The sequence below is a fragment of the Passer domesticus genome, chromosome 9 (genome assembly GCF_036417665.1).
Source record: "Passer domesticus isolate bPasDom1 chromosome 9, bPasDom1.hap1, whole genome shotgun sequence".
Classification (NCBI taxonomy): Eukaryota; Metazoa; Chordata; class Aves; order Passeriformes; family Passeridae; genus Passer; species Passer domesticus.
The window spans coordinates 33,343,171-33,369,648 of record NC_087482.1 but is presented as its reverse complement, the minus strand read 5'-3'; the positions used below and the strand labels follow the sequence as shown (position 1 = coordinate 33,369,648).

At 35.9% G+C, this 26,478-nt stretch overlaps 1 protein-coding gene across 10 annotated transcripts in view; it reads right to left on the bottom strand.

Moving 5' to 3' along the window:
- The window catches only part of CACNA2D3 (calcium voltage-gated channel auxiliary subunit alpha2delta 3), a 474,873-nt gene that overhangs the window by 23,249 nt on the left and 425,146 nt on the right, over nucleotides 1–26,478 (bottom strand). For 9 of the 10 annotated variants that reach the window (XM_064432564.1, XM_064432563.1, XM_064432565.1 and 6 more), the window contains 7 exons: nucleotides 20,734–20,795; nucleotides 19,824–19,868; nucleotides 16,480–16,542; nucleotides 13,904–13,974; nucleotides 5,420–5,495; nucleotides 2,226–2,278; nucleotides 617–672 (listed from right to left, as the gene is read on the bottom strand). In XM_064432564.1, the coding sequence (XP_064288634.1) occupies nucleotides 617–672; nucleotides 2,226–2,278; nucleotides 5,420–5,495; nucleotides 13,904–13,974; nucleotides 16,480–16,542; nucleotides 19,824–19,868; nucleotides 20,734–20,795 (426 nt within the window). Of the gene's footprint in view, nucleotides 1–616; nucleotides 673–2,225; nucleotides 2,279–5,419; nucleotides 5,496–6,967; nucleotides 7,014–13,903; nucleotides 13,975–16,479; nucleotides 16,543–19,823; nucleotides 19,869–20,733; nucleotides 20,796–26,478 lie in introns of those variants that run through there. The other variant, XR_010368516.1, reaches the window with a different exon arrangement.

Genomic DNA, 26,478 nt, shown 5'->3' with positions numbered 1-26,478 from the left:
ATTCCATTATTTTAAATGAAGCTTCTGCATTTAAAAAAAATTATTTTGAATAAATTGAATTTTAATACATTTAAATGTCTGTTTTGAATGGAAAGATAAAACAGAATAAAGATCAGCCCTTTTAAGCATAAAATCCACTATCTTAAGCTTTAAAAATTAGTTTTGTATGAAATAAGATAGATGGTCATATTTCTGTACACTTTTGAAATGGCATTTTCCAGCACAATAACTCCACTACATTTTATGGCAGCTCTAGGAAAAAAAAAAAGTTGTATAACTAAAACAGTGTAATTGCTTTATTCACAAAGATTTTTTTTTTAATGAAGAGAAATGCTTTTTAAAAAACATATTTAATCATTATCTACTATTTTAACGTTTCTGTTATAGTGGTGTACTGTGTTCCTAGAGTGCACACAAACACTTAGTGTTTATTCACAGAAGACCTTAATTCTCTTGTTTTAGGAAACATTAACAAAGAAAAGAATGCTGGCATGGGAGGAAAACTGTTATCAGATGTTTATTATTTAATCTAAAACAGTGTACACACATCTGAATTTCAGAAGTTCAAATTACTCTAGATATTTCTGCCATTATGCCAGGAAAAAATCACACTTACCTTTAGCTGTTAGATCAGAGTGCCACCAACTGCATAGATTAAATTCCACAAGGAACCTGGAGAAATTATTAGAGTTTTCACATTACCCCACAGAATGTTTTCCAAATGCTAAACTGGCAGTAGCTTGATAACGTTAATCCTATTTTAAATAAAAGCTAACAGAGAACTGAAATTCAAGTTACTGGCATAACTCTGGGATTAGCACCTACTGCTATTCTCATATTTTTACTGTTTTTGGTTTGTTTTTTTTTTACTTCTGAAAACTTATTCTGAAATTAACCCCATCAATAAATCATAGATTTACCCATTTTTAATTTAAAATATTGATTGTATTTGGAGTGTCCATTAAAACTCTCAAAGCATGGCAGCACTCACTATTTTTGCTGTTGAACATTATTTCTTCATGTGTGTATTTTGACTCTAGTAAAATGGCATGGGATTATAACTGTCTGGCTACCACACAGAAGCACACATAAAATAGTTTATTTTATTAATTGTCAAATTGAAATAATAAAGCTGTTTTATTTTGAAGAGCAGAAGAGATTAACCACTAACTAAAATCAACCCTAACTAAAATGTGAAGAACACTAAAATACACCATGATTTACTCAGAAGAATGGATTGAAAAGTATCAGCCAATCAGTTGTTGTAAAGTTAAGAATGTGAAACCAACATCCAGCTCATTTATGCCCATGAATCTACAATACTTAGAAGGTTTCTTAACATTTTCAAAGCTGTGAAATGTAGCATCAGTCTCATTTTAACACAATTTCTTTCCCTCTTAATTCACTTAGAAAGCTGCATGTCAGATCAATCTCTGCCCCCTGGCAGGAGCCATTCATTTAATTCTCCTTAACAGTATCCTGAACTTTGAAACTTTGAAAAAAGCTCATACAATTTCCAATTAAACAAAATGACTACAAGAAAAAAATCAGTTCTGTGTCAGTAAAGATAAAATTCACTCATATCTGCAGCTCTGTTTTCAGATAAGAAGAATAAAAATCATATAACTTAATAGCACAACACATTTTAAGGCTTCCTCTTCTCCATGTGACATTGCTATTTCTTAGGCACCTTCTCTTAAAGATGATGATTATTATGAATTAAACTGGGAATTTTAGAAGAATTAATGGGGATTGAAAAATTCAGCAACATCCAAGTACACCTTATCTGGCACTGCAATGGGTCCTTCTTACAGAATTTTATGAAGTGACAAAGCATACAGTGAGTCAGGGCAACAAGTTTCTCTTCTGACATCAGCCCACCCAAGCAGCATCACAAACAGCCAGAGATGTATCTAAAATTTAACAGTAACCACAGAAAGAAATTTGGGTTGTGTATTGTGATCTGCTAAATAAAGCCATGCAGATATAAGTGAAGACCATGAGTGTGATAAAAGTGAAAGTGCACTCATGCATCCAAAATCCTCTCAGATTTCAAAAATGCAAAATTGGAAAAAAAAATTACAAATATTACTATATCTAAAATCATCCAAGAAAAGCAGCACAATGCATTTAAAATGCAAAAGGTACAAATATTAATATTCAAAACTACCAATATTTAGTAATTCATAGAAATATTTGTTACATTCTTGATGAAATCTACTTACAAGACAAGTTCAGTCATAATCCACTTTACTGCAGCAAAGAAGGCATTATAAGGCTGGAGAGAAGAAGCTCATTTAATAAAAAAATCAAAACATGCAGCATTTATATCTTAACTGAACTCTTCATGTAAAAACAATCCTTTGGATATTCAAATGTATATGGAGTATAAAAAAACCCTTTTTTAATGATCAAGAAATATTATTATACTGATTATTAAAATGCATAAGTAATGAATTTTCCTTTTTATCATATTTGGTCATATACACAGATTATCAGTGGGAAAAGGAAAGTTTTTTGCAAATGATTCTTAAATCTTTAACCTCTAGGGGTTCCTATTTCCCAGGCTATTGCTGGAGGAACAGCTCAGGCAGATAAAATGAGCTTTTCTTGGGCTGCAATTCACAGCCTTGCCTCTCTATAATGCAAATCTCTATTCATTACCTCAGCCTCATTAGGCTCAGAAAAGCCTGAATTTACCTAAATGTTTATCTGTGTCATTTGACAGTCCAGTTATAAGCACTGTAAGAAGTTTTTTCCCTCCTCCCTCTGTTTTTCTGGATCATAACAAATACAGCAAATCCTTTGAAAATCCTCTGTTGACAGTACTTCTAATACATTTTGAATATTTTATTTTTGAAAAGACTATTAATAGGATTAATTTTTCAGGAAAAAAAAGCCAGGCAGAAAAGTCAGCTTCCAGAAATTTGGAAATTCATCTCCCTCATCTTTGTTAGGATGTCCTAGTTGCATAAAATTCTGCCAACTCTGTTAAATGAAAACAGATCATTTTAACAAATAGAAATCATAATGACAGAACTCCTCAGATATCTAAAATCATGCGTAACCACCCCAAACCAGAACTCACTGAAGCAGTGCTGTTTGGCAGAGCAGAAACAGGACATGTAAAATTTTCAGGGGGCACAGAGAAAGTTTCTGTGCAGGGCTGAGGATTCACAGACCCAAAGAACCCACGGAAGGCTGAGATCTCAACCCAGCAGAATGCAAAATGTCTGAGACAGGAAAGATTTTCACCTGTGAAGCCCTGTCTTATAGGAAAAGATAAAGAACTACAAGATTTTCCTGGAGATGAAAGAAAAAAAGTGTCAGCCCTGTGGGACATCTTATTTCTTTTCATTCCAAATCAAAAACCCCGAAATTTCATGCCCAAGTAATTAAATTTGCTTTATACTTTTGTTTTCATAATACCAAATTTAATGTAAAACAATGTATTTGTTATTACTTATGAAGAATACTTATTTAGTGTGAAATATACCATATGTTTTAGTAACTATTCTAATACTAGAAATTAATTAAAATTTCAAACCCCACTATATCTATAAAAATTCATCAATGTCTACAATAAATGAAAAAATATATTTTTTTTAAATTCTGGTGGAAAAAAAAATGTAATTACATTGATATAAATGCATTCTCATGAAATGTGATTTTACTTGAGAGCTTTCTCCACTCACAGACAGTTCCTTTAAAAATTGCAACAAAAACTGCAGGAATTTTATTCTCTCTTCATATTTAAAGCACCATTGAGAGCCAAAATAATTTCGTTCTGTGGCTCAGTGGCACTGCTACATTTGCAACAAAGTGGTTCCATAGAGAATCATGTGGGTCTTGCAGCAATTAAAACAAAAGAACATTACAATTAAAACAAAAGTATCTGGAGAGCTGTTAAGAAGCAATATTATTCTGATAAAGAAAGGGACCAGGTGATCTGTAAGTCTAGTCCATCCTTAATTTATCACCCCACTCCCTCAGTCTAAAAGGCTGGGATAGAGTCTCTGATGCCTCTTCTCCATGTCTGTGCTCTTTAAAATAGGAACTTTTTAGGGAGTTTCCATCTCTCTTGAAGTTTATAGTGCTTAACTATTTTTCAATAAAAAAATTCCTTGACATGTCTCAGTGTATCCCATAACAGATGCAGATTTTTTTTTTCCTGGATATCCTGGAAAATTTTGGAATAATAAAAAAATATAATTTTGGATTAGAGCCCACTTTTTAAGGAATAATGCTTCAGCTCTACTTGCTGAGTGCTTAGGCAAAGTGAACTGAAGTCCCGAGGCTTTGGATAGAAGGTTTTTGTTAAGAGTTGAAATATATTTTAAGATATTTTATGCAAATGTGTTTCACAGCAGCCTGTTCTACTTCATTAATAGTTTAGGTCTCATTGCAGTCTAGTATTTATGGTGGGAAGATGGTATTTTTTTCAGGTTCAGACTTTAGTGGATAACAAACTGATAAATCCTGTACGTCCAGGCATATGGAAAACAGAATCATGTAAATATGTAAAGGAAAACATCCCCAATTGTACAAAATATTAATGTTTGGTTTTGTTTTTTCTCTAGTTAGATATATATTTTTCTAGTTAGATATGCATTTAAAATAAATACTATCAGGTAACTTTTCCAGACTGGCAAAATTGCCAGTGTTTTGCTCTTTACATAAGAATTTTTTCATGCTATTACTGTCATCTATTTGTGAAAACCTTTAATCTTTTTTAATATGAAAAACCTCTATCTAACACCTAACCAGTTCTGATAGATTATTACATCAATCAGTAAAATGGATGCATGGTCACAAAGTATCCTTGGGGTACTACCCTGATAGAGGATTTAGCAATAAGGAAATGCTGCCTTGGCAAGACTCAGATTGTTTCTAATCCAGCCTAGCATAGCGACAGGGTTTGTAATCAAACTGCAACAAGGGTTAAAATGCCTGAAATTCTATTTAAAAGGCATGTTTAAATACTAAGAAAAAGAAATTGTTAAAATCACTGGCTTGCATGCCCTGTCAGTGAACCATTCCTTTTGTATAAAAAAATTCTCAAATTTTAATTTTAATTAGGTGTTTACATACAGAAAAGGCATATGTGATTCCAGCCTCCCAGACAAAACACAATCTATTGCCAAATTTATAAATTCCTAAGAAGGCAAATTCATACAGTGCAAAGAACTTTCTGACAGAACCTCAGAAATGGTGGCCCAGCATTAAAATGATTGAACTCGAAATAACAGAACACTTTGCCTTAGTTTATAATGAACCACCCTTTGTATGCTCTGGGATAAACACAAGAGCTGTAAGCATTCCAAATCAAAATAACAGCCTTACAAGAGCCATGAGATATTTGCAGCAATTTTCTTTGATGGTTGCATGGAAAGATGCTCATGAGACGTGCTGTACTTACGTCCAGTAAGCTATGGGCACTGTCGCTACTCTCTTTGTTTGTCCTACACATGGCCTGGTAGTCATAAAGTGTAATTCTACAGGGAAGAACAGAAAACTGCTTGACTAAAAGAAGAAAACACAGTGGAATAAAAATGGTGATATGGAACATTCTGCTCACAAAGTGGACAGGAAAATAAAAATTGTAACAGCTGGGGTGGGGAAGAGGGAATGGGATGGTTAAAACACAGGTTACAAGGAAGAGTGTAAAAAATGCTGTGAAAATTTTGTAAGGATTTTAGCAGACTACAGAACACAGCAAAAGCATAACTGGGAGGAACCAGGGAAGATATGCAGAGAGTGTAACACACAATGGCATAAATGATGTGGGGAGGAGGAGAATACACATCCAACACAATGCTTAAACAATTGGTTCTGGACTAAGATCAGCACATTTAGCCCCAGAAAGTGAAAGAGCCTATGCATTTGAGAGGCTTCTCACAACAGACCACTCAAACTTCAGTAAAAGCAGAAACGCTCTTCTACAGTCTCAGCATCTCAGTGCACAACTGCTTTGAACATGGCATTGCTTCTGAAGGAGACAGAGGTGGAATTTCAGTGCATTGAAAGTACAGATATTTGAAGCAGGATGGGTTTACCTTTGCTTCTTTTCTTGAAGGCAAAATATTCCAGGTACCTGCTGTAATCAACTTATGCTAGAAGCCTCCTCAGATGCATAGTAAACAGGGAAATTTACTTATGCTTTCAATCTTACTCATCATAGAAACACTTCAGAAATCTAAATTTAAAATCCAGAACTCAGATCTAGTACATTGAATCATTGTGATTATTTCTCTAAATCTGTCTGTCCATAGAACAATCAATTATCTTTTTCCATCCACACAAACAAAACATTTCAAATCTGTAGCAGATGTGAAGAATCTTTAACTGATAATTTGCAACAAGTGTAAATATATAGAACTCACTATTATTTGAAACATTTCCATTTGACTTGTGCATCATCAAAGGGACAAGGGAACACAACTGGATTAACAGAGATGGTTAATAGAGGTATGAGATGGGACTAAAATGTTTTGCAATGTGTGCCTTGCTTCTAAGTGAAGAGGAAAGAAGAGCACACAAATTCAGCTACACAGAGGATGTCCCAGAAGCTGCCAAAACCAGGTCATGAAATGCATTCAGCATCACCATGAGGTATCCTGCACTGCATGCCATGAAACCTTACAAGCTGTACCAATAAAACATTGTATTCCATTGTGGTAGAGAGCATTTTTTTTTTTTCTGATCTAATTTTGTGAGAGCAATCATCACTAAAAGCTTCTTTATTATGTCTATATTTTCTTTCTGGCTTTACAGACAAAATCTCTACTATATTGGATGTCGCAGCTTCAACTAAACATTTAGCACATACTGCTTACATTATTGTTTTTCTCTTATGCTGAGAATAGAAATGCCTAGGAAGCCATTGTTGTGTGGACTGGCAGAGAGAGGCACATGGGAGACAAACGCATCACTAGAGACCTAAACATGGTGTGAGTCCAACACTGACCATCCTTGGCAGCATCCCGCCCACAGCCAGATCCGCGCACCCAGATCTGCCAAGACAAACAGAGCAGTACACGGTGTAAGCTGTGCTGCCTCTGTGGCATGCAGAAATACACCACTTCCCCTAGCTTCTCCCTTCCTCCTCTTCAGCCTTTAACCGTGGTCAGGATCCAGCCCCTGGAAAGGAATTTCTAGAGCTCAACCTTTCCAGCCTTATCCAGTATTGTATTCCTTGGGATCCAAGCACGGTGGTGTTGTGTGTGCACCTGGACCACCCAGTGATGGAGGCAAGAGATAAATGCACAGAAAAGGGCAGTTAGAGGTGCTAATGTGCTCTGTGCAGAGTATCAAGAAATTCCATATGGCTTTCCATATGGATGCAAGAGTCCCATCTTGCTTCATTTAATATCTAGCCTTAGAAGCAGAATACATTGTTTTGTCTGTATTCGTTGTACATGCTTTTTCAATATATTTATTAAGCTTGGTGACTGTTCCATGTTTGAAAGTGTAATCAATGTCTCAACTTTCAGTTTCACACAGTAAAACTTCATGGTCAATCAATGGGCTGGCTTCATTATTCTGCTAAGCAGTGTTAATCAACTACTATTATATGTATACTAGTATATATATATGCACTGTTATACTATTCTAAACTATAAATGGAATATATACTACTATAATGTCATGTGAAAGATCTATTATAATTTGAACTTAATTTTTGATATTGATAAAAGCCTTCCCTCCCTCAGTATTTGAACTTGGATTACATTTCTTATGTAATTATTATGCATTCTGATAGAGTCAATAGTTTCTTTAAATGCTCAAAGATAAAAATGTATTAAAAGACTGAAATCTGTACTCCCACAAATAACCAAAAACATAATTAATACTGCACCCCAACATGCTAGGTTATATTTTTTGTAGATTGTCTTATTTTATTGTAGAGAGTATCCAGCAATCTAAGATTGCATTATGATTAAGGGAAAGAAAATAAATAAATGTACTTAAAACACTCTTCATTTAACAGGGAGAAAAATTAATAAATTTTAGAGTGATGGTGGAAGTAAAGAGTTTTAATGAACAACCTCAAAATCATGTGGATCACTACAGAACTTGGAAAGGCTTGATATAATCTGTGGATGATACTGGTTTTAGTTAAATGAGTTTAGTTTGAGTAAATATATTTGAATCTTCCAGTGTGAAGGATCTGGTTAAGGAAAAATGAGAAATCAGCTAATGTATTCAGGTTTCAAAAAAGGAAAAACAAAGAAAACAAAACGAGCAAATGCTTAGAAAGGTGCAGTTTTCTCAAGAAAAGTCTGGAACGAGCTTTGGATTTAAAACAATGCATTGCTGTCTCAGTAACTTCCAAAATGGGCTGTTCAACACCTAGCTCAAAGTTTCTAAAGATGATTCAAACTATTATAGCACAGGATGTCCAAAATATATCAGTGAAAGCATTACTGCAAAATGTTCTTAAAAAACCTGGAAACAAATAAGAATTTTGTAGTGCACTTCAAAGATCAGTGCATGAAGCTGAAAACCACCTTGGAATCTGAACACTGCAACATACTGAACCAGTTCCTGATTCTGTGTCACTAGGAATTGTATTACATGGGTTCCAAGGCATTCACTACCTCAAATCCTGTTGTTTTAGTTTTCTTATAAATGTAATAGGAAAGCAAAAGCCTTCCAGCCCTATTTCTTATAAAAGGTATGACAGCATTTGTAGTCCAAGCAGTTGCTTGGACGCTGTAGTGTTCCTGTGCTCAGATGTCATTGCCAGGGTGTTGTTTTACTGCTAAAGTCTTTCTGAGATTTTAGGAAATAGACTTTCTTTTCAGTCAGAAAGACTTAACCCAGTGTTGTAGAAGAAAGGCTTCCAGATTACCCTTTCTGAAGTGATTGTATTTCAGTTTTAAGTAACTGTTTGCAGCTGACCATGTTGTGTCCAACTGATCACAGTGAGGGAACACAACTTCCTAAACCCAGCTGTGCCCAAATCCATGCTCTGTATCACAGCACCTCCCAGGGGAGCTCTGCTCTTGCTACAGAGGACATTCCTGAGACTTTCTGAAACCACCACACTGTCAACTTCCACATCTGAAGTCCACAGAGAAATTGTGCTCAGCATCAGCTATTTAGCACAACCTAAAAGTGCACTGTAAGTTTGTGTAACTTCAGCAGCCAAACACATCTTAGTGAAAACCCTTTTATTGTCAATTTCCTGATACAGTAAATTCCGCTCCCCTACTTTGCAATGTGCTTACAATTGAGCACTGAATCTGGTTCAAGAAAATTAAACTTCCAAGACCTACCAGCAGCACAGGATATATTGGCAGATGTACTCTCTATTTATTTCAGCCAGGTTTTCATCACACCCATGGATTTCTACTCGGTAGTATAAAATACCACCAATGACAATTGTAGCAGCTGAAAGGTCTTCAATGCATCAAATTTCAAATGTTTTTGTCAGCAGTTCAAGATTTGGCGGGTTTCAAATAATGTGTAGAAACAATGAGATTTTTACCATGGAAGTAAACATCCAGTCTACAGGAAAAGAAAAATGCTTTAAAGAGCTGAACAAAGGAAGCCAATAGTACAGAAGCCCTAAATATTGACCCTATGCTTTATTCAGTAGTCTGTGGAAAAATTAGTGATGACTATAGCTAGATTGTGGTGGAAAGATGTTCATAACTGAGACCTAAGATGTGCAGCCTGTCTGGAATTCCCACAAGGAAGGGAAAGAGGGACAGTGCTGAATGGTGTGAAGAGCAAACCAGATTCTAACTGCAGAGAGGCTCCTGTGGGGAGACACCAGGACACCATAGGAAACCCCAGACTGTGGCTGCTCTGGCTCTCACACCTGCACTGACAGATTATTAGTGTCCAGAAGCTGCCAGGGTAATACCTTTCACCAAAATCAATGGAAAGAATAAAACTAAATTACAGCATTTTGGGAAAACAAACTTGTCATCATGTATTTTTGCTTTTATTGCTCAGCTATTCCCAATTGCCAATGTTCTCGAGGAATAACATGTATAAAAACTGCAACTCAGCCTGTATTTGCAGAATATGGAATGAGCATTTATGTAACAAATATGCTGTGTTTCTCCTTAAGTGTGTAAATTGATTCTGTATATGAATACACTGCCTCAAAAGTAATATTTACAGAGACATAAAGTCAAACAATGCCTAAAACTCACACTAAAGACGTTACTTTTAAATATCACAGGAATAAAATATGAGCAGAAAACATACCCCACAGCAATGTGGGAGTTTCGGTGTGCAGGTACCAGATGCACATTTAGGAAATGCTGAAATAAAAAGTAAACCTTGTTGGCAATGACAATTTGTCCAATGCCAAATCCAATAACTGCAGTTTGGAATGTTCCTTCAGTCTGTGTCTGATCTTCTCCAAAACATACATGTACAATTGCCCAATTAATAGGCAGCTAAATCCACGACTGCAAAAATCCACATGAAAATAAACACAAATTCTAAATGTGTCAATTTAGTACCAAAAAAAAAATAAATTAAGAATATCTAATAAAATGCTTACATATGAAATACTGGCCAAAATAGAAAAATATCCTTCATTTGGAAGCTGTGCTGCATCAGTGAAAGCTGTGTCCTGTTGTTAAGCAACCAGTTACTGTTCTCATGATTTGGCTTTAAGAATTTATTAAACTGCTTTCTAGGAGGAAAACAAAGTTCTGAATTTCTTTTATACTCATAACCTGGGGGCAAAATACTTGCTAAGTTTTTCTTATAAAGCAAATCAAGACAGATAGATGAAAGTCTGCCTCTTGGTGCACATGGAGAGCACAGGTGAAGGATCTACACTACAAGAAAAATTGGGAAAGAAGAGAAGCTCTCAGAGCAACAAGAATTCGATAGACTGACCCTCAGCTCCTGGGAAAGCTGCACTTCAGTCATACATCCTGACAACCTGGTCAGATGCCAATATTGACAAATTACAAAATTACTAAATGCCAAATACCAATGCATAGACTCTTCTATGTAAGAAGACGCCTGCTGGAAAGAGAACTGTAAGAGGAAATGATGCTGCTTCCATATTTTTCATATAGAATTGCTTAGTTTTCCTCCAACTGGAAAGGGTGAAAGTGTTTGGAAGTCAAGAGATGTTTCATTTTCTCTTAGAGATTTATTATGCTTATTTCTTTAGGGATCTCATTACTTTGATAGCCCTTAATTTTCCTGATGTTAGTGTTGGTTTTTAGATTTTCATGGTTTGAGCTGCTGAATTTTTTTCAGTGTTTTTATATAAACAAAGTGCTGAGAAAAACATAAAGAAACTTTTCTAAGTTATGTGAAGCAGATACTTTTCCATAAGCACATCCTAATTTATTTAATAATACATTTAAATCATATTTAAATTATTTAACTCTGTGCAATATTTAAGGTAAAAGATAAACATAATTTTGCTAAATGAAATCATAGAGCATGTCACGTTGCTGTGCAGGCACTGATATAGTTTTTCTCCCTAATTATAAACCCCATAAACTAAGAAAATATACATACATACATATGCACACATTATTCAAAAGAAGTACTGAGTTTAAAGAAATTGAGGAGGGAAGGAGGTATTTAAGTTCACTTTAAAAAATAAACAGCGAACATAAAAATTGAATTTCATCCTGCTGCAGGTTGAAAAGAAATATAGTCAGCAGCAAACAACCCCCTTTTGTTTAGCACTTCCATCTCAATCCTACAAAGCACTTCTATATCACCCCAAATTTGCAGTAGCTGGGAGAACAGACAAAGAGTTATTTCATTCCTTTTGTGGGTGCAGAGCCTGGAAGGTGGCAGGAGTCACGAGGTGGGGGCACACACTGGCACTGCCCCTCGGACCTCTGCACTGCAGGAAGAGGGGACTGCCACCCCCATGGCTGCTGGGGCTGACAGCAAACTCTTCTGCAGAGCACACCAGGCTGCACAGAACCTCCCAAACTCACCCAAAAGGGAGCACAACCAGCTCAAGCAGGGCAGGGTTATAAAACCCACCTGCTGGACTGTACATGCCATGTAAGAAGCAAATTGCAGGGAAGGATGCTCTGGGCATTATCAGAAGGAAAGGCAATGACAGAGCTCTCTCTCTGCTTTGCCCCCATGACAACAGGATGTGTGCAAGGCCCACTTTGTGCTCTCAGGGAAATGGCACTGCTGACAGATCTTGCCACTGAACCAAGCATCCTTTTTCTTCTCTTATTTCATATAAATAAATGTTGGAAAAGCAAAACACAATCTCCACCCAGACAAATTAATAATCTTACAAATATTGTGAATGCATCTGACTATTTATTGTGAGAACCACTTCATATTCTTGGAATAATTTATTTAAAGGCCTCACCTAACACAACTCAAAGACCGTTTTTTGGGGGTTTTTTTTGCTGCTGCTATCTGCTGTAGGGGAAGTTGCTCACTTGCAATTACTCCACTTTGATTCTGTCCCATCTTTAACTGATTTGCAATGGTCAGTTTATCATGGCTGAATAATTGGCTCATGGTGTTTACATTTTCCTTAGTATGCAGGTCAGTTACACTGACCTTATGCCTTCATTATCTCTAAAAATCAAGTCCAAAACCAGCAAAATCCTAACCAATGGTCCAGTTCAAAGATCCACCCACTGCATTTTAAAGGGAACTCTCAAGCTATGCCTGTTTTCTCAATGGTGGTACCCACCACTGTCAATCACTGGGTAGATGTTCTATTTGAAATGCTTTGTTGGGCAGGACTAAACAAATTGGGACAAGTTAAAACAGTATCCCTTTGTTTTGACTGCATTTTGTCCTTTGCATTAAATAAAATGCTTCATCTCTTGTACAAACAGATCCTTTCATTGCCAAATCCAGCCTATAAACAGTAGTATTACTTCACTTCCTTCTACAGCATATGTTAAATATGTAGCGCAACATGCAAAAAAAGTTGCCACCCTCAGAAAACTAGGACTGGGGATGATTCCATGAGTGCTAGATGCTCACATTTCAGGTCAGTCATTTACTGGGAGGGGTACTCAGCTGCTGTGCACAGACACAGCACTGAAAGCTTCTGCCTTGAAGGGAGCTGATTTACCAAGCAAGCCCACAAACCAGCAGTTCAGAGAGGCTCTGTACACACCCTCTCAGGTAGTAACTAAACTCAGTAATGGATGGCAGCAGTGATACATCTTTTTATTCATACTAGAAAAGCACAGGAAAATAAAAAGGAAAAGTATAAAAGCAGCTTTCTTCTGCTGAAGAGGACAAAGGGGTACAGAACAGCTCTTTGACCACATGAACAATTCTTAGACCTCATGAAAGCCATGAAGATTCCAGTGGTGAGTTACAGGTTAAAGGGAAATTTCATTCTTTATTCCTCAGAGTGCATAATTCATTTCAAAGAACAACACATAAAATCACTATTAGTTTTTAATGCCATCATGATAGTGAGACCAGGTCAATAGTCACAACCATGTTCAAAGGTAAGTTAGCATGTGAATGGAGATGGATTACTGGGATGTGTTCGCATTTCCCCTTCAATAACAGGACATTTTGGACTGTCTAGCTCAAGAAATCTCCAACTTTTTACAGGTCAAAATGATAATGTGGCATAAATGTTTTGCTTTAGAGCTGTTTAAAACTGCTCAGTAGTGGATATGGCCCAATCCCTTTTCCACCTGAGCCCAGTGGGAAGAGGAAAAGGACACAGTTTTAGGACTGTAGTCAAATAAAGCATTGTTTAATAAGAAACTCACAGTGGCTGATGCTAATACTTTCAATATTTGACGTTTATAGAGTCAAATTACACTCTGGTGGTACAGAAAAGATACAGAGCTATAGATGAGAATCCAGCTGCACTGCCAGTCTTGGCTTTCTTTTACATGACTTCAATTTTTTTGTTAGAACATTTTTTAAGAGATAAAATGTTAATTCTTACCTCTTAAAAGAGCCCATTGTTAGTAACTTGTTCATGACAGCCCCTTCAACCTCCCCAAAAAAGTAACCAGTCTGTAAGGGGAAAATGCAAGGAATTACCAAAAGTGTAGATAAATGCAAAACAACACTGGATGCAATTTAAACTGCCATATTCTAGGATCTGGCAAGAGTGGCTTTGACAGCTACATAGACAGGTTTTCAGGACTGCTGCTACATAAAACCTGGAGAGGACTTTCCAGTCAGGGCAAGTTGTTGGGATTATATTATTACCCCTGAGCAGATGTGAGTGCTGAAACAATATATTGAGGTACATTATATAACATCCAATATCAAAAATAAAACCTTCCAAACCTAAAGCTTGTAAAGAAAGCACACTAATCTGATCACAAACTCTTGTGATTAAAATGTTACTCAAAAAAGATATAAACAGGTTGTGAGAGGATTTCATAAACAGTCATTAAAAAACATTGTTTATAATTCCTGTATGACCTGTTTAAGGAGCTGGAACAGTACATTTCATCAATCCTATAAATTTTAACTCCATTCAGAGTCATTTCATACTTAAAACCACTCAGCTTGATGAATTACTCATTTTGTCCCTATTCAGTACTTGTGGACTAATAAAAATAAATCTCTGTTGAGAAAACAAACATTGCTGTTATAAATTTGGTCAGCAAGATGGAAGTGACTCCGTCATCTGCAGCCATTCATGTGACAGTGGAAAATCTTGCAAGTACAGCACTTTTCTACCTTGGGAAGACCTGTTTTATTTTAGAGCCTCAGATCCCAGGAGGATTGGATATTTCTCTTCATTGTTTAAAGGGAGAAATCCCACAATTTATGAGGGGGAAAGGGCACTACACTCTCAAATTGCATGGATTCCACAGGTTTTGTATGAACTAAACCCCAATTCCATTACAAGGAACTTAGCTGACCTCAAGTATGCACCTGGGAGTTTGCAGGCAGAAAAGTTACAGCCCTAGCTAAAAAAAGGCATTCCTCCACCTAAAAAGCAAGTATTGCCTTCTTTTTTTTTCTCCTTTCCTTTCCTCAGGGGAACCTTGGAACATTTTCCAAAACATATGGGTATGTAAAGTCTCCTAGAAACACAAGGAACATGACTAAAAATACCAGCTTCAATAGCCTTGGCTGACTGATGAAGAAAGATTACCCTAACGATTGGAGAGGCAGGCAACATCAAGAAACTGCAAACCATAAATGCCTCATATAACCTTAGATAGCAATAAACCTGATTTGTCAAGTTGTGCACCAGTCTTATGAAGACATTTCTCTCCACAAAAGCTCCCTTTGTAAATGCCAGTTCTCCCCCAAGCAGTTACACTCAGGTTATCATTTTTTTAATACAGCAGGATTTAGTTGCAATTCAGAAGAATTACTCTGCCCCAAAAACCTGATTCTTCAGGTCATGTTTGGAAAGCTGATAGAAAAATAGTGCTGAAGCACCCCCAGATAGGTCAGGAATTGGTAAGACATCATCCCTTCTCTACCCACAATAGCCTGTATACATGCTATATATAAAAAAGAGATATACACTAATGTAATCCTATTATAAATTTACACAAACACAGAGATTTCTCTGCTGTTCCTCTTAGACTTGGATACATTTAACTAATAAAACAGGTCAGAACACACTCCCAGCCTGCTTCTGGTGCAACTGTTGTCCAAACTATTCACAGGAATAGCAATGGCTTTTATCAGGTGACTACCAAAAGAAACACCTCTTCCTAATCATTGCTGGCCAAAGCCAGCTATGAACTGGCCAGTCACTGACACAAGTCACAGCTGTGCATCTGTAAATAGTAACAACAAAAGGGGAGGTAGACAAACAGGTTTCCAGTGTATCAGGATCTTTCCATACTGAGTGTATTTCTTAGGTCATGCTCGTCATACCAAATTTAATTCAGCTGAGGGCTAAGTAGGAGTGTGGCAATTCCTATTCACAATCCCAACACTTAAAAACAATTCAACTTCAGACAATTCTGGCATGACTGGGGCACCATCCCAGCAGTTTTGAGGCAAAAGTTAATGAGAATGGTGATGGTTCCTTCATAAGGTTTGCAGGATTGAGCAGAACATTCTGATTCTGTGATAATCATATTTCTTGTCCTCTGCATTGTGATGCTGAGTGCTTAGTTTTAATCCTTCAATGACTGTAATCCCCTTCAGAAAACAAACTCCTCAGCCAACAGCTTTGTAAAATCTCATTATCTGAAGTTTGAATGTAAAAGCCGTGTGTGCTCCCCTCCCTAGCTTTCCATGTGACAAAAATGGCACAGGGATTTTTTTCTTGGAGTAAAAGCCTCCTACAGAAGACAGACGCTTCTGCAGCAAGAAAGATCTTTAAAGAGAACAATTATGAGTTTAAGAACAGACCCTGCTCCAATGGGAGAAAGAAACTGAGCTCCAGTGAGAAAAAAGCTTACATTCTTTGTAGAAGCAATTTTTTTTATGTTGTTAATTCCTTACCATTTTCAGATGGTGGCCTATTTAAAAAAAAAAAAGTAAATTTAAATTAACATGTTACATGAGAAGACGCAAGAAAAATCTTACACTTACCTGTTGATAGTCTTCAGACACTAAAATAAATCCATTGTTATCTATTAGGTAACAGTTGATTGTCTGAAAAATAATAAAATACTATTTTAATTTTTGATTTTAGGACACAGCAATAAGATAATTATATACTTTACTTCTAGTCAATTCTAAATGGGTAAAACCTTCAGGTTGTTATGAGGTTTTACATAAATTCAAAATGAGTGTAGTCTTGGTTATGGGATATTATCCAATTTAATTTGTATGCCTTTTTCATGCAAAACTAAAGAAAGATGTGTACAGAATGGGAGGATATAATATAATTACAAACAAACATAAAAACCAAAATCTTGTGGTTTTATAATCCCTCCTTAAAAGTTTTCCTTATAGTAAAGTTTGCAAGGGCACAGAACTTCAGTGCTCCTGATGGCTTCTCCTGTATTTGGAGAAAAACATCAGCACAATGTCATTACCCTAACGATGTATTAATGAAAACACAGTGTCAGCCTGCAGAACCAACAGGAGACCAGGTAGTATTTTTTAATTTGTTCATTGGGGGATGGGACCAGAAACTTCTGTAAAAGAGGCCCCACAGGTCTCCTAAAGCTTTCCAAATTGTATTTTTAATTGGGAACTGGGTTTAGAGGCAGGACTGTTAGTTTTTCGTAGGTCAGACATCTGAACTGTATAAAACAAGGTAAAGCCAAATCAGAGCTTCCCTCCACACACACATGCACCACTTTAACCTCACAGAATTACTTGCTACAGGCAAAGTTTTAATTACTGAACTTCAGAGTTTAAACATGAGGTTTAACTCAAACCCTGAAATCTTGATATAACTCAGTTTCTCCTCAGTATTGCCAAATACCTATCTCAGTGTTAAATCTTTATTGTATTTCTATTATTGGTTTAAATCAGCAACATTTTTATCTTTGCTTATTGAATTTTCCATTATATTTGTATACAAGGGAAAAATAAGCAGAATGGCTTTCAATACAGGAATCCTCCTGGCTTTGTTTTTAATTCAAAACCTTTCCTGCAGCAAATGGGCTGTACAGAAATCTGACAAAATATGCTTTCTGCTAAATCTGCACATCCAGCAAGATCACTGTGCTGTTTTAGGGAGGAAAGCAGCCCCGTGCAGTAGTGCTGTGCAAGATGTGAAAATGCAGTCTGATCTTTCCAGAGATGCTCAGACGTGCCTGATTCTCATTCAGGCCACATATTAGCACTGTCCTGTGGGGCCAAAGAGGAGAAACTTGTAGAAATGCTAGCATGAAGTGGATTTAAAAAAACAAAAACAGAAGCTGAAATCAGGCAAAAGTTCAAAATGAAGATCATGCCCTAATGACAACACAGGATATTCATTCTAAAAGGAGGACCCAAGCTGCAGGCAAGCCCAGGGACAGAAAACCTGTCAGAAAGGAAATCAAAACAACTCATTTTCAACCTGTGATCTGCTAGAAAGCCCAGAGGTGGCAAATACAATGTGAAAAGCTGATGGTGCTGGCCAGGAACTGAGCAGAGCTGATGCACTCAGAAGAGGCAGCTCCTCCAGCCCAGTGGTGTGTGAAGGATGGAATTTCAGAAGCAGGCTCTAACTGCACAGCTCTGCTCTCCCCAAAGCCAACCTGAAACCTCCCACTGAATGCACCAGGAGAGGAGCTAAGCCAACACAGAGATCTTCTGAGGATACATATCTGCAGTCCTCATGCATGAAAGATCAATCTAAAGATACTGCTTTAGAAACAATATTTCTCCATAGTATAGAAAATAAATAAAAGAAGTCATGCTGGACAAGAAAAAGTGTAGGCTTAATTTCACAGTTTATGGCTTATGTGCTGTTGGGAAAAGACTGGCTCAATTCAAGAATTAGTGGCCATGTCTCAAATCTCTAACATTTAGTTCACTAGCACAGTTCAGAACTTTAAAGGATACGAATATTCTAGCACTGTTATTGGAAACAGGCATAATGCAAGAAATGTAATCTATATTTTTTTGTGCAATGTGAAGATAGGAGGATTTCTGTTTCAATCTATTTTAGAAATATTAACTAGAGAAAAAAAATATTCATTCAGAACCATTAATTCACCGCTTGCCAGCAAAATAAATAACTTTCAGTATTACTACGGTGTTAAAGAAACAGCTTGTAATTTAACTTTAGCGTGGACAAAGGGCAGCAGAATGCATTTACTCATTACTAGGAAATCTCAAACAGATTTCTGATCAAGTTTTATGCATGGGATAATAGCATTTGCATAGACTACAGCTGTATGAAAGGGCTCTAATTCACAGTGTTTCACAGGTATTGGAAGTGAACTATGCTCAGGTTTGCCCAAAGGTTCAAGTTCAGTGAATTTCAGATTTCAAGGGAATGTTCCATAGGTGGAGAGTCCCTGAGCTTGTAAAACTGTGGGCATGAAGTCCAGAATAAACACAGCAAGAATGTTAACTGAGGTCTGAGAACACATCTGAACTGCAGAAACTTTGATCCAGTTCAAGTCCTCCATGTATTTTTCACAGCTCCAGTATACAATAACAGTAATGGAATGTAACATGGGTTAGGAACCCAAAAATGAAAAAGAAAGAAAACAGAGCATGCAAATAAAATGTGAAAACAAGAATAAATGAGCAAATTCAAAGCTCTCAAGGAAAAAAAATAAATTAATAGCTTGTCTCTATTTTAGGATGAAAGATATCACACACCCATCACTTGACTCCCTTTATTTTTAATTATACTTGCAATTATCATGTTATTAATAGTCATTAATATTTGTTGACTATTGTGCCATTCAATTTGCATTATTGTCTTCATGTTTACTTTTAAATGCTTTAATTTATACTGTAAATGTTCAGCAGATATTTTCTTGCCATTGAGAGAAGCTATGAAAGTCAACAGACTCAGCAGAGGAGCTGTGATATTTGTTTGAATCCTATCAACAGTGTGTTTTTTCATTAAGAAAAAGTCTGGAATCTCTAAATCAGCAATGTCCACATTATTACTAAATTTCTACATATGGTCATATGGTTCCTGCTGGTGTACAGCTGAAGAATTTAAACTGCAAGTGGCTTTTTTTTTTCATTAACAATAAAGTGGTAAACAAATGCGTTAGCACTACTTCAAATTATTTCCCAAACTGGATTTACAAAGCAGAAATTATTGCAACACATGTTTGAGGTACTGGAGTCAGCCTTGTAATTCAGTGGGTACCTGTCACAGGCATAAAAAAATCTCACTATCCAAATAGGGTAATATTTACAAGGTGATAAAGACCATAATGTACAATGAGATGTTCAAATTAAATTCATCAATTGTATATTCTACTGGAGCAGAGGTATACAATGGAAAAAATGTGTTAAATACTTACTTCATCATCACAACTTATAGCACATCTGCCATCGAGAGATGCACACTAAAGATGATATAAAAAAATCAATAAAGTATTTTCAATTCTCTTTGAAGATTACAAAATAAAATTTTATACAAATTCATATGAGCAAAATTTTGAAGGAGTTGATATTGATTACATCTTTATCTAAATTAATTCTAAAAATTACTAGCAAACTTTTACTCTTTCACCAAATGTGTTCTGTTCCTCTCTGCAGAGAAAGGATTCATTCACACTGTAGCAATTTCAGCTGCCTTAAACACCACAATCTCCAAACTCCAAATCTTTGAGGCCATTCATAGATGAGAGAAGATTCTCCAGCAGGGGTAGGATCAGGGTTTATTTTCTGTAACAGCACAGTTCCAATCAATCCTCAAACCAGGGATGGCATCTCCTAATCCTCAGAAAGTACCTGATTATCCTCTTCAGTGAGTACAATTCTATCCCTGGATGGTTTAGATAAAGTTTATTGAACACTGTGAGTGCCAACCATGATTCAGTAATAGAGTTTTGTTAATTAATCTGTGTGATGTTACTTAGTGTTAGAGAGCAAACCTAGGTGAGAAGTCACAATTCTGCTATCACTAGAAACAAATTCCATACTTTGTTTACTGTTTACTCTTTCTCTAAGAGAGAAAAACCACGTGCTAACAAAGGCAACTCCTTATGTATTGGAGCCTAAAATTAATAAACCTTCAAATTGCTTCCAAAAATCAAGCAACTGCTCTCCATCACTGAATTCTCATTTTCTGTATCCAAATGTAAAGCCAGAACAAGTCTTCAAATACATTGTTTCTTTGCAACAGTTTGCTTCTGACAAAATCATCACTTCCACAATTATAAAACTGTTGTGGATTCAATGGCAAAAAACCTTCAATTTAAAATATACCTGTCTGCTTGCAGTCCAGAATTTCCGCTGGAAAAATTCAAGTTTCATCTGGATACCTACAGCTGGGAAAGACAAAAATAAATAAATAAACATAGCATGCTTAATTCCTTCAAAATGATTCTTTAAAATTATGCAGGAAGAAAAGGTTTCATTATGAAAAGAGAAAGTTAAGCCTTAAAATGAAAAAAAAAACCCACAATGAATTAAGTTGAAGAGACTACACAGTCATATTTTAAAAAATTTAAACTGCAAGATGCTTCATAATGTGAATAACATACATGGCAGATTAAAACAAAGCATTCAGATTGCATGTTTCCATAATTAACACCAAAGAACCACAAGCTCAACATATTTATGTTCACACCAATTTCATTTATATTTCACTGGTACCAATATAACAGCTGTAGGGAACCCACACAATGTGTTTTCTACTGAAACTTAAGAAGATTTGCTGAAACAACATGAAAATATTGGTTAACAACTCAAGTGATTATTTGTTTTGAGGTCACTTAATCCATAAATTATCAGTGGAACATAAAAAGCATTAAAAATGTATTTGAAAAAAATGGAAGTTAAGAGTATTATGTGTAATTCTGTAAAAGGGAAGTATCTGACAATTCTTATTTGCTATAAATTTTTTTTTAATTGTATTAATGAGAACGGATTGCAATTTTAAAAAATCATTATTCAAGATACTACTGGTTTAAATTATATGTTTCTCATAATCTCAGGTGGGATTGTGTTTTGCCAAATATCAGTAACCTCTCTTCCAGCCTGGTCTGATGTTTCTATCACTGTTCCTATTGGAGAGCAATATAAAGCACTGAGGTTTGCAGAAGCTCCAAAAGCAGTTGAATCTTCTGGTTTCACTTGCCTAAACTCAGAGAATTCAAAAAAGCTTTAAAAGTCTAAAGATCTAACTCCTAGAAAATTAATGGGTTTAAAAAAAAAAACAAAAAACAAGGCCTCAAAAAAAAGTTGTTTTGGAAAACTGAATAAAATTTCATTTATTCATTCCTTCTTTAGGGCCTACAGCAGGAAATATTTAAAAACATATTTACATTTAGATTACTGGTACTTGCTTTTGCAAATGCACACACACTGATGTCATGCACATATTTGATTTTGTGTTAGCAGGTAGGAAAAAGTATGTGAAATGAAATCTGTAATGGACTGATACAATAGGATGTGAAATTACATAAAGAATTTACCTATGAGAGCAGGTTATAAATATTTTTCTGCCATCTGCAACTCAGGGATGGTTTTGTTTCAGAGAGTAAGTAGAGAAATCCACTTCTCCTTTTGAATAACACCAGAGGACACTCTCCAGCTACATTTTATTATCTAGGAATTAATGTCATGGTCCATGAGAAGATGCACTCTGACACCCAAGCAGCTCATTTGCTTCATCTATTGCTTGCATTTGGATTAATTCCTAGCACATCCTACCTGATTTTCTCTGAAATGCAGGCAAAGAACACACACACACACACTTTCAGGAACTTTCCCCAAGGCAATTCCATCACTTCTGGATGCTGTGTCAGCATGGGAATGTCAATCTCGTGAGCTTGCAGCAGGCAGAGCTCTGTGGACTGTACTCAGATATTGCTCATTTAAGGTCCTGATAAGCTCAGCCCTTTGGAGTTCACACTGTTAGAGATACCAGCACCCAGAAAACTGCTCTTGAAAAGTGTTAATGAAAGGTAATGGAAGTGTAATAAACATTAATTAAAGAGGTAAAACTCTTGTTCTCCCCTAATGAAATTATATGCATATACAAATTTGAGCAGGATTTTGGACTAAATGTGCTCAGGAGATCCCTCCCACTCTAAATTATCTTATTATTCTGATTTAAGTGTAAAAGTTTTGTAAAAAAGTGATAACTTTACAGCTCAGAACCTTCTTTACAAAAAGAGTCAATATGCACAGAGAATTTTCTGTGTCCTGTACAAAACCTACCACACAATATAATCTGAAACAGTGACAAGAGAATTACAGCAAAGCTCATCTGTAAAAGGTTCCACATGCATGTTTCACTGAGTCACAATGGAATGCTGCAGCATAACAACAATTGAAATGCTGGGATTAATTTCTATGAAATGCAGAGCATCCCTCTCCATGGGGATGAGAAGGGGCAGCTGCAGGATTGGTTTCACAGAAGCAACTCAAAGATTTTGATTCAGACTGTGAGGGAAAATAAAAGAGAGTGAGAAATATTGGGGTTGCTCCCACTTGAGCAGATTTCACAATTTCTGCTGTAGGGTAATTTGGGCAGAAACTGAAGATATAGGCATTATCAATTTAGCTAATGCCTGCCTTTAAAAAAGGAATCCGTTTATTTCTCTACCTAACTTCAAAAAGAGTTGCATCACTAATCTCTGAGGTACAATGCCATTAAAGAGGGTAAAACAGAAACCATCCACTCTGGTCAAGGTAATACAGCATTACAACAGCAACATTTTAACATATTTCCCTTGTGAAGTAACCTCAATTAGTTTTGAAATCCTTTGGCTTGGTATTAAATAATGAATTATTCCATGATGTCAAGTACATGATGGCTGGACTTGATTTACAGTTGGGCTTGATGATCCAAAGGGTGTTTTCCCATTTAATGATTCTATGATGTCTACTTGTGCTTGCAGGGTAGGAGGAGAGAACACATCTCACAAACATGGCATGGGGAAAGCAGCATTAGCCAGATCTTTTGAGAGGTCTATCTTAATATGAGATTTTAATCTCACAGTTCTGTCTTATTTACACATTGTTCCCTGCACAATTCGCACAGGAACTTCCCTGTCACAGCTTCTAAATATTCTATATCCTACATAATATAAATGAAAATTATTAATAGTTTCTAAAATTCAGCTGAAAATTATTTGAATGCCTCCAGATTTGAATGAATTAACAGTGTTAAGGTATAGGAAAATTATTTTCTTTTCAAACCCTCATGTGACACTAAACCACTTCTGCAGGTTTTTCCCTCCTGAGTTTTCAAGAACTTTGAGACTAGAAGATGACATTTTTTTTTGTCTGGTCATTTAATGCCATAAAAGCTATGCAAATATACTTCAAAAGGTTTTGAGCCATTATATTCTCCTGAGCAATCCCTAATCCTTCAGCACTTGAGAATTTCTGAATAAAATATCTGTGCTCCAAACCACCATTAAATCTGTGTTTTACAAACTGGCTACATGAGGGGGGAAAGGAAACAGGAAAACTTCAAAATTATATCTCATTTGCAGGCTTGGTTCAACCAAAATGGCCAAAGGATAAAAATTGTTCAGCCAGTAAAAAAGGAGTTCTGTGCTCACTGCTGCCTTTTCTCCAGTGTCACAGAGGAGGGTGGGCTGAGCTGAGGGCAGGCAGGAGAACAATTGATGGGGGCTGAGAGAGGGGTATTTTGTGTTATGCAACACAAAATGTATAATTTCAAACAAATATTGCAAATCCAATCTTTTCTTTTAGTCACATTAGCAAATTTACTCAGGTGATGCAAATAAAAACCTTTAATTCTACCCACAGAAAACAGTTCTTTAACTCCCTGAGATTTCTTCTCTCTGTTTAATAAAGTGGCTGCTATTTTTGTAGTGCAGACCCTATGAAATAACAGATGGCTGAGAAGGGCAAAGTTAAATTCTTGGCTCAGTGATAATTATTGTTAAATAAGTAATTTCCTTGTGCATCGATTCCATGGCTGAAGGTAATATTTCACCCTCTCAGTGGGTTACTCTCAGGATGGAAGCACTGGGAAGTGCTCAAATGCTGCATGGCTCAGGGCTGCTTAGTATCAAGGCAAACATGAAGAAAAACAAATAACTACTCAGAACAGATCAGGATTGCTTGGGTTCCTTTCAATGTCTGTGGTTAAGCAAATAGACAGGAAGATAAGGAAATCCTTCCCTAGCAAATTACTTCTGTGCAAAGAATTAGAATCCTTCTTAGGTCCTAAGTAAAAAGAATAATTTCCTACTTAAAATACAAGAGGAAAATAGATTAGACTGATTTATTTCAGGCAAGAGAGGAGCTGAGTCTCCCTACAAACCTGACAAATGGATTCCAAATACATGATTATAGGAAAAAGTAATAAAAGCTAAAGGGATTTCCATTCTCTGAAATACCTATACACTATAACACTGTATATAAGCACCAGATCAGCAAGGTTACAAAAATATCTTAAGGTCTCCATTCCTTTTCCCACAGAATACAGTAGAGATTAAGAGTCTCTCTCATACATAAAAGATGTCTAAAATCTTAAGGACATTTTGGCCTCCTATTTCTCATGGAATTATCTTAAATGAGGTTTAACTTGGCTTCAAAATAAAAAATGTTGGACACAGACTTGTAGCAGGATTATTTTTCAATCTGTATCACCTTTGTGTATTGAGCTTAGGCTATTTAAAATGCTCTTCTTTCTCCGTACTAGTTTAACTCTGATTATCATCTTTTAAAATATCTAATAACTACATGTGAAATATTCCAGAACATACTTAAATACTTTCAAAAATCTTGGTTTCCCTTCTATTTATACTCTAAATCTGTTTCCGTTAAAAATCTATCTTCAGCATTTAGCTCAGGAAAAGAAGGAGAAACTGACTCTACAGCCCAGTGCTCAATCCCAGGAAATAAACACCATAAGTGCCAATACAGATTAATATAAGACTCCCAATTATTACTAAAGATGATTAAAAACTTCGTAAGACATAGGTGTTTTATTTAAAATAGTTAAAAATAAAATCTAGATAGGTTTCTCCCCTCAATTCCAGGAAGTCTTAGCTAACAAATTAGAGGTATTCCAACAAGGCCTCTTTATCTATAACATAGCTATGTAGACATTATTATAGACTTATTATATAGAATTATTATATCTATAGAACATTATATAATAATAGAATTATTATAGAATTTTATATATTATATATAATAAATATTACAGATAATGTACAATATACTATATTATAACATATATTATATATAATATATAATTATTATATATTATATATATTATATATAGTTATGTAATAAGTAACATAATTATGCTTCAGTACCACCCAACATATCTGTACTCTCAGTGGCAGTCATTCCATGTCATATGCAGGATATATAAAAATGTGAACAAGCACTTGTGAATTGGGCACTTCTCAGACTGCTTCTGGTCCCAGGTTGTTTACTTCCACAGTAAAATGCAGTCTCACCTTTCCAAACTCCACATTTCACTCAGCTTCCCTCTCAGTGATCTTTCCCCTGTTATCTACACTTCCCTCTTCCCACTCCTGCTCATTGTTTTCAGTCCCTCTCTTCAAAGAGAAGATCTTCAGAATTATATTATAACATGAAAAATTTATTAATTTTATTACCTGGAATGACTGACTCTGATGTAAACACCCCAAAAACAACAACAAAAATCAGCCTAACAGTTTAAGTATGGCTATTTTTTAATATCCAGAAAATACAAGCTTATGCCTGAAAGCATCAGGCAGTCTCAATCCTGGGTGGTGACACCAGCCATCCTCACAGTGAGCTGTTATGGGTAGCCAAATAAAGAGCCAAATTGACAAAAAATGGGCCAAACTATTGAGCAGTTAGGAACTTTCTTCTGTTTTTCTCATGATAAAGCATGGTTCCTACCTCAGCAAAAATAAGGTATCTGTTATGCATTTGGATAAGAGGTTATTATTTTTCAGAAACTTTGCAATGTGTTGTTTTGTTGTGTTGTGGTTTTCTAATAGTTTGTTATTTCACTCAGGG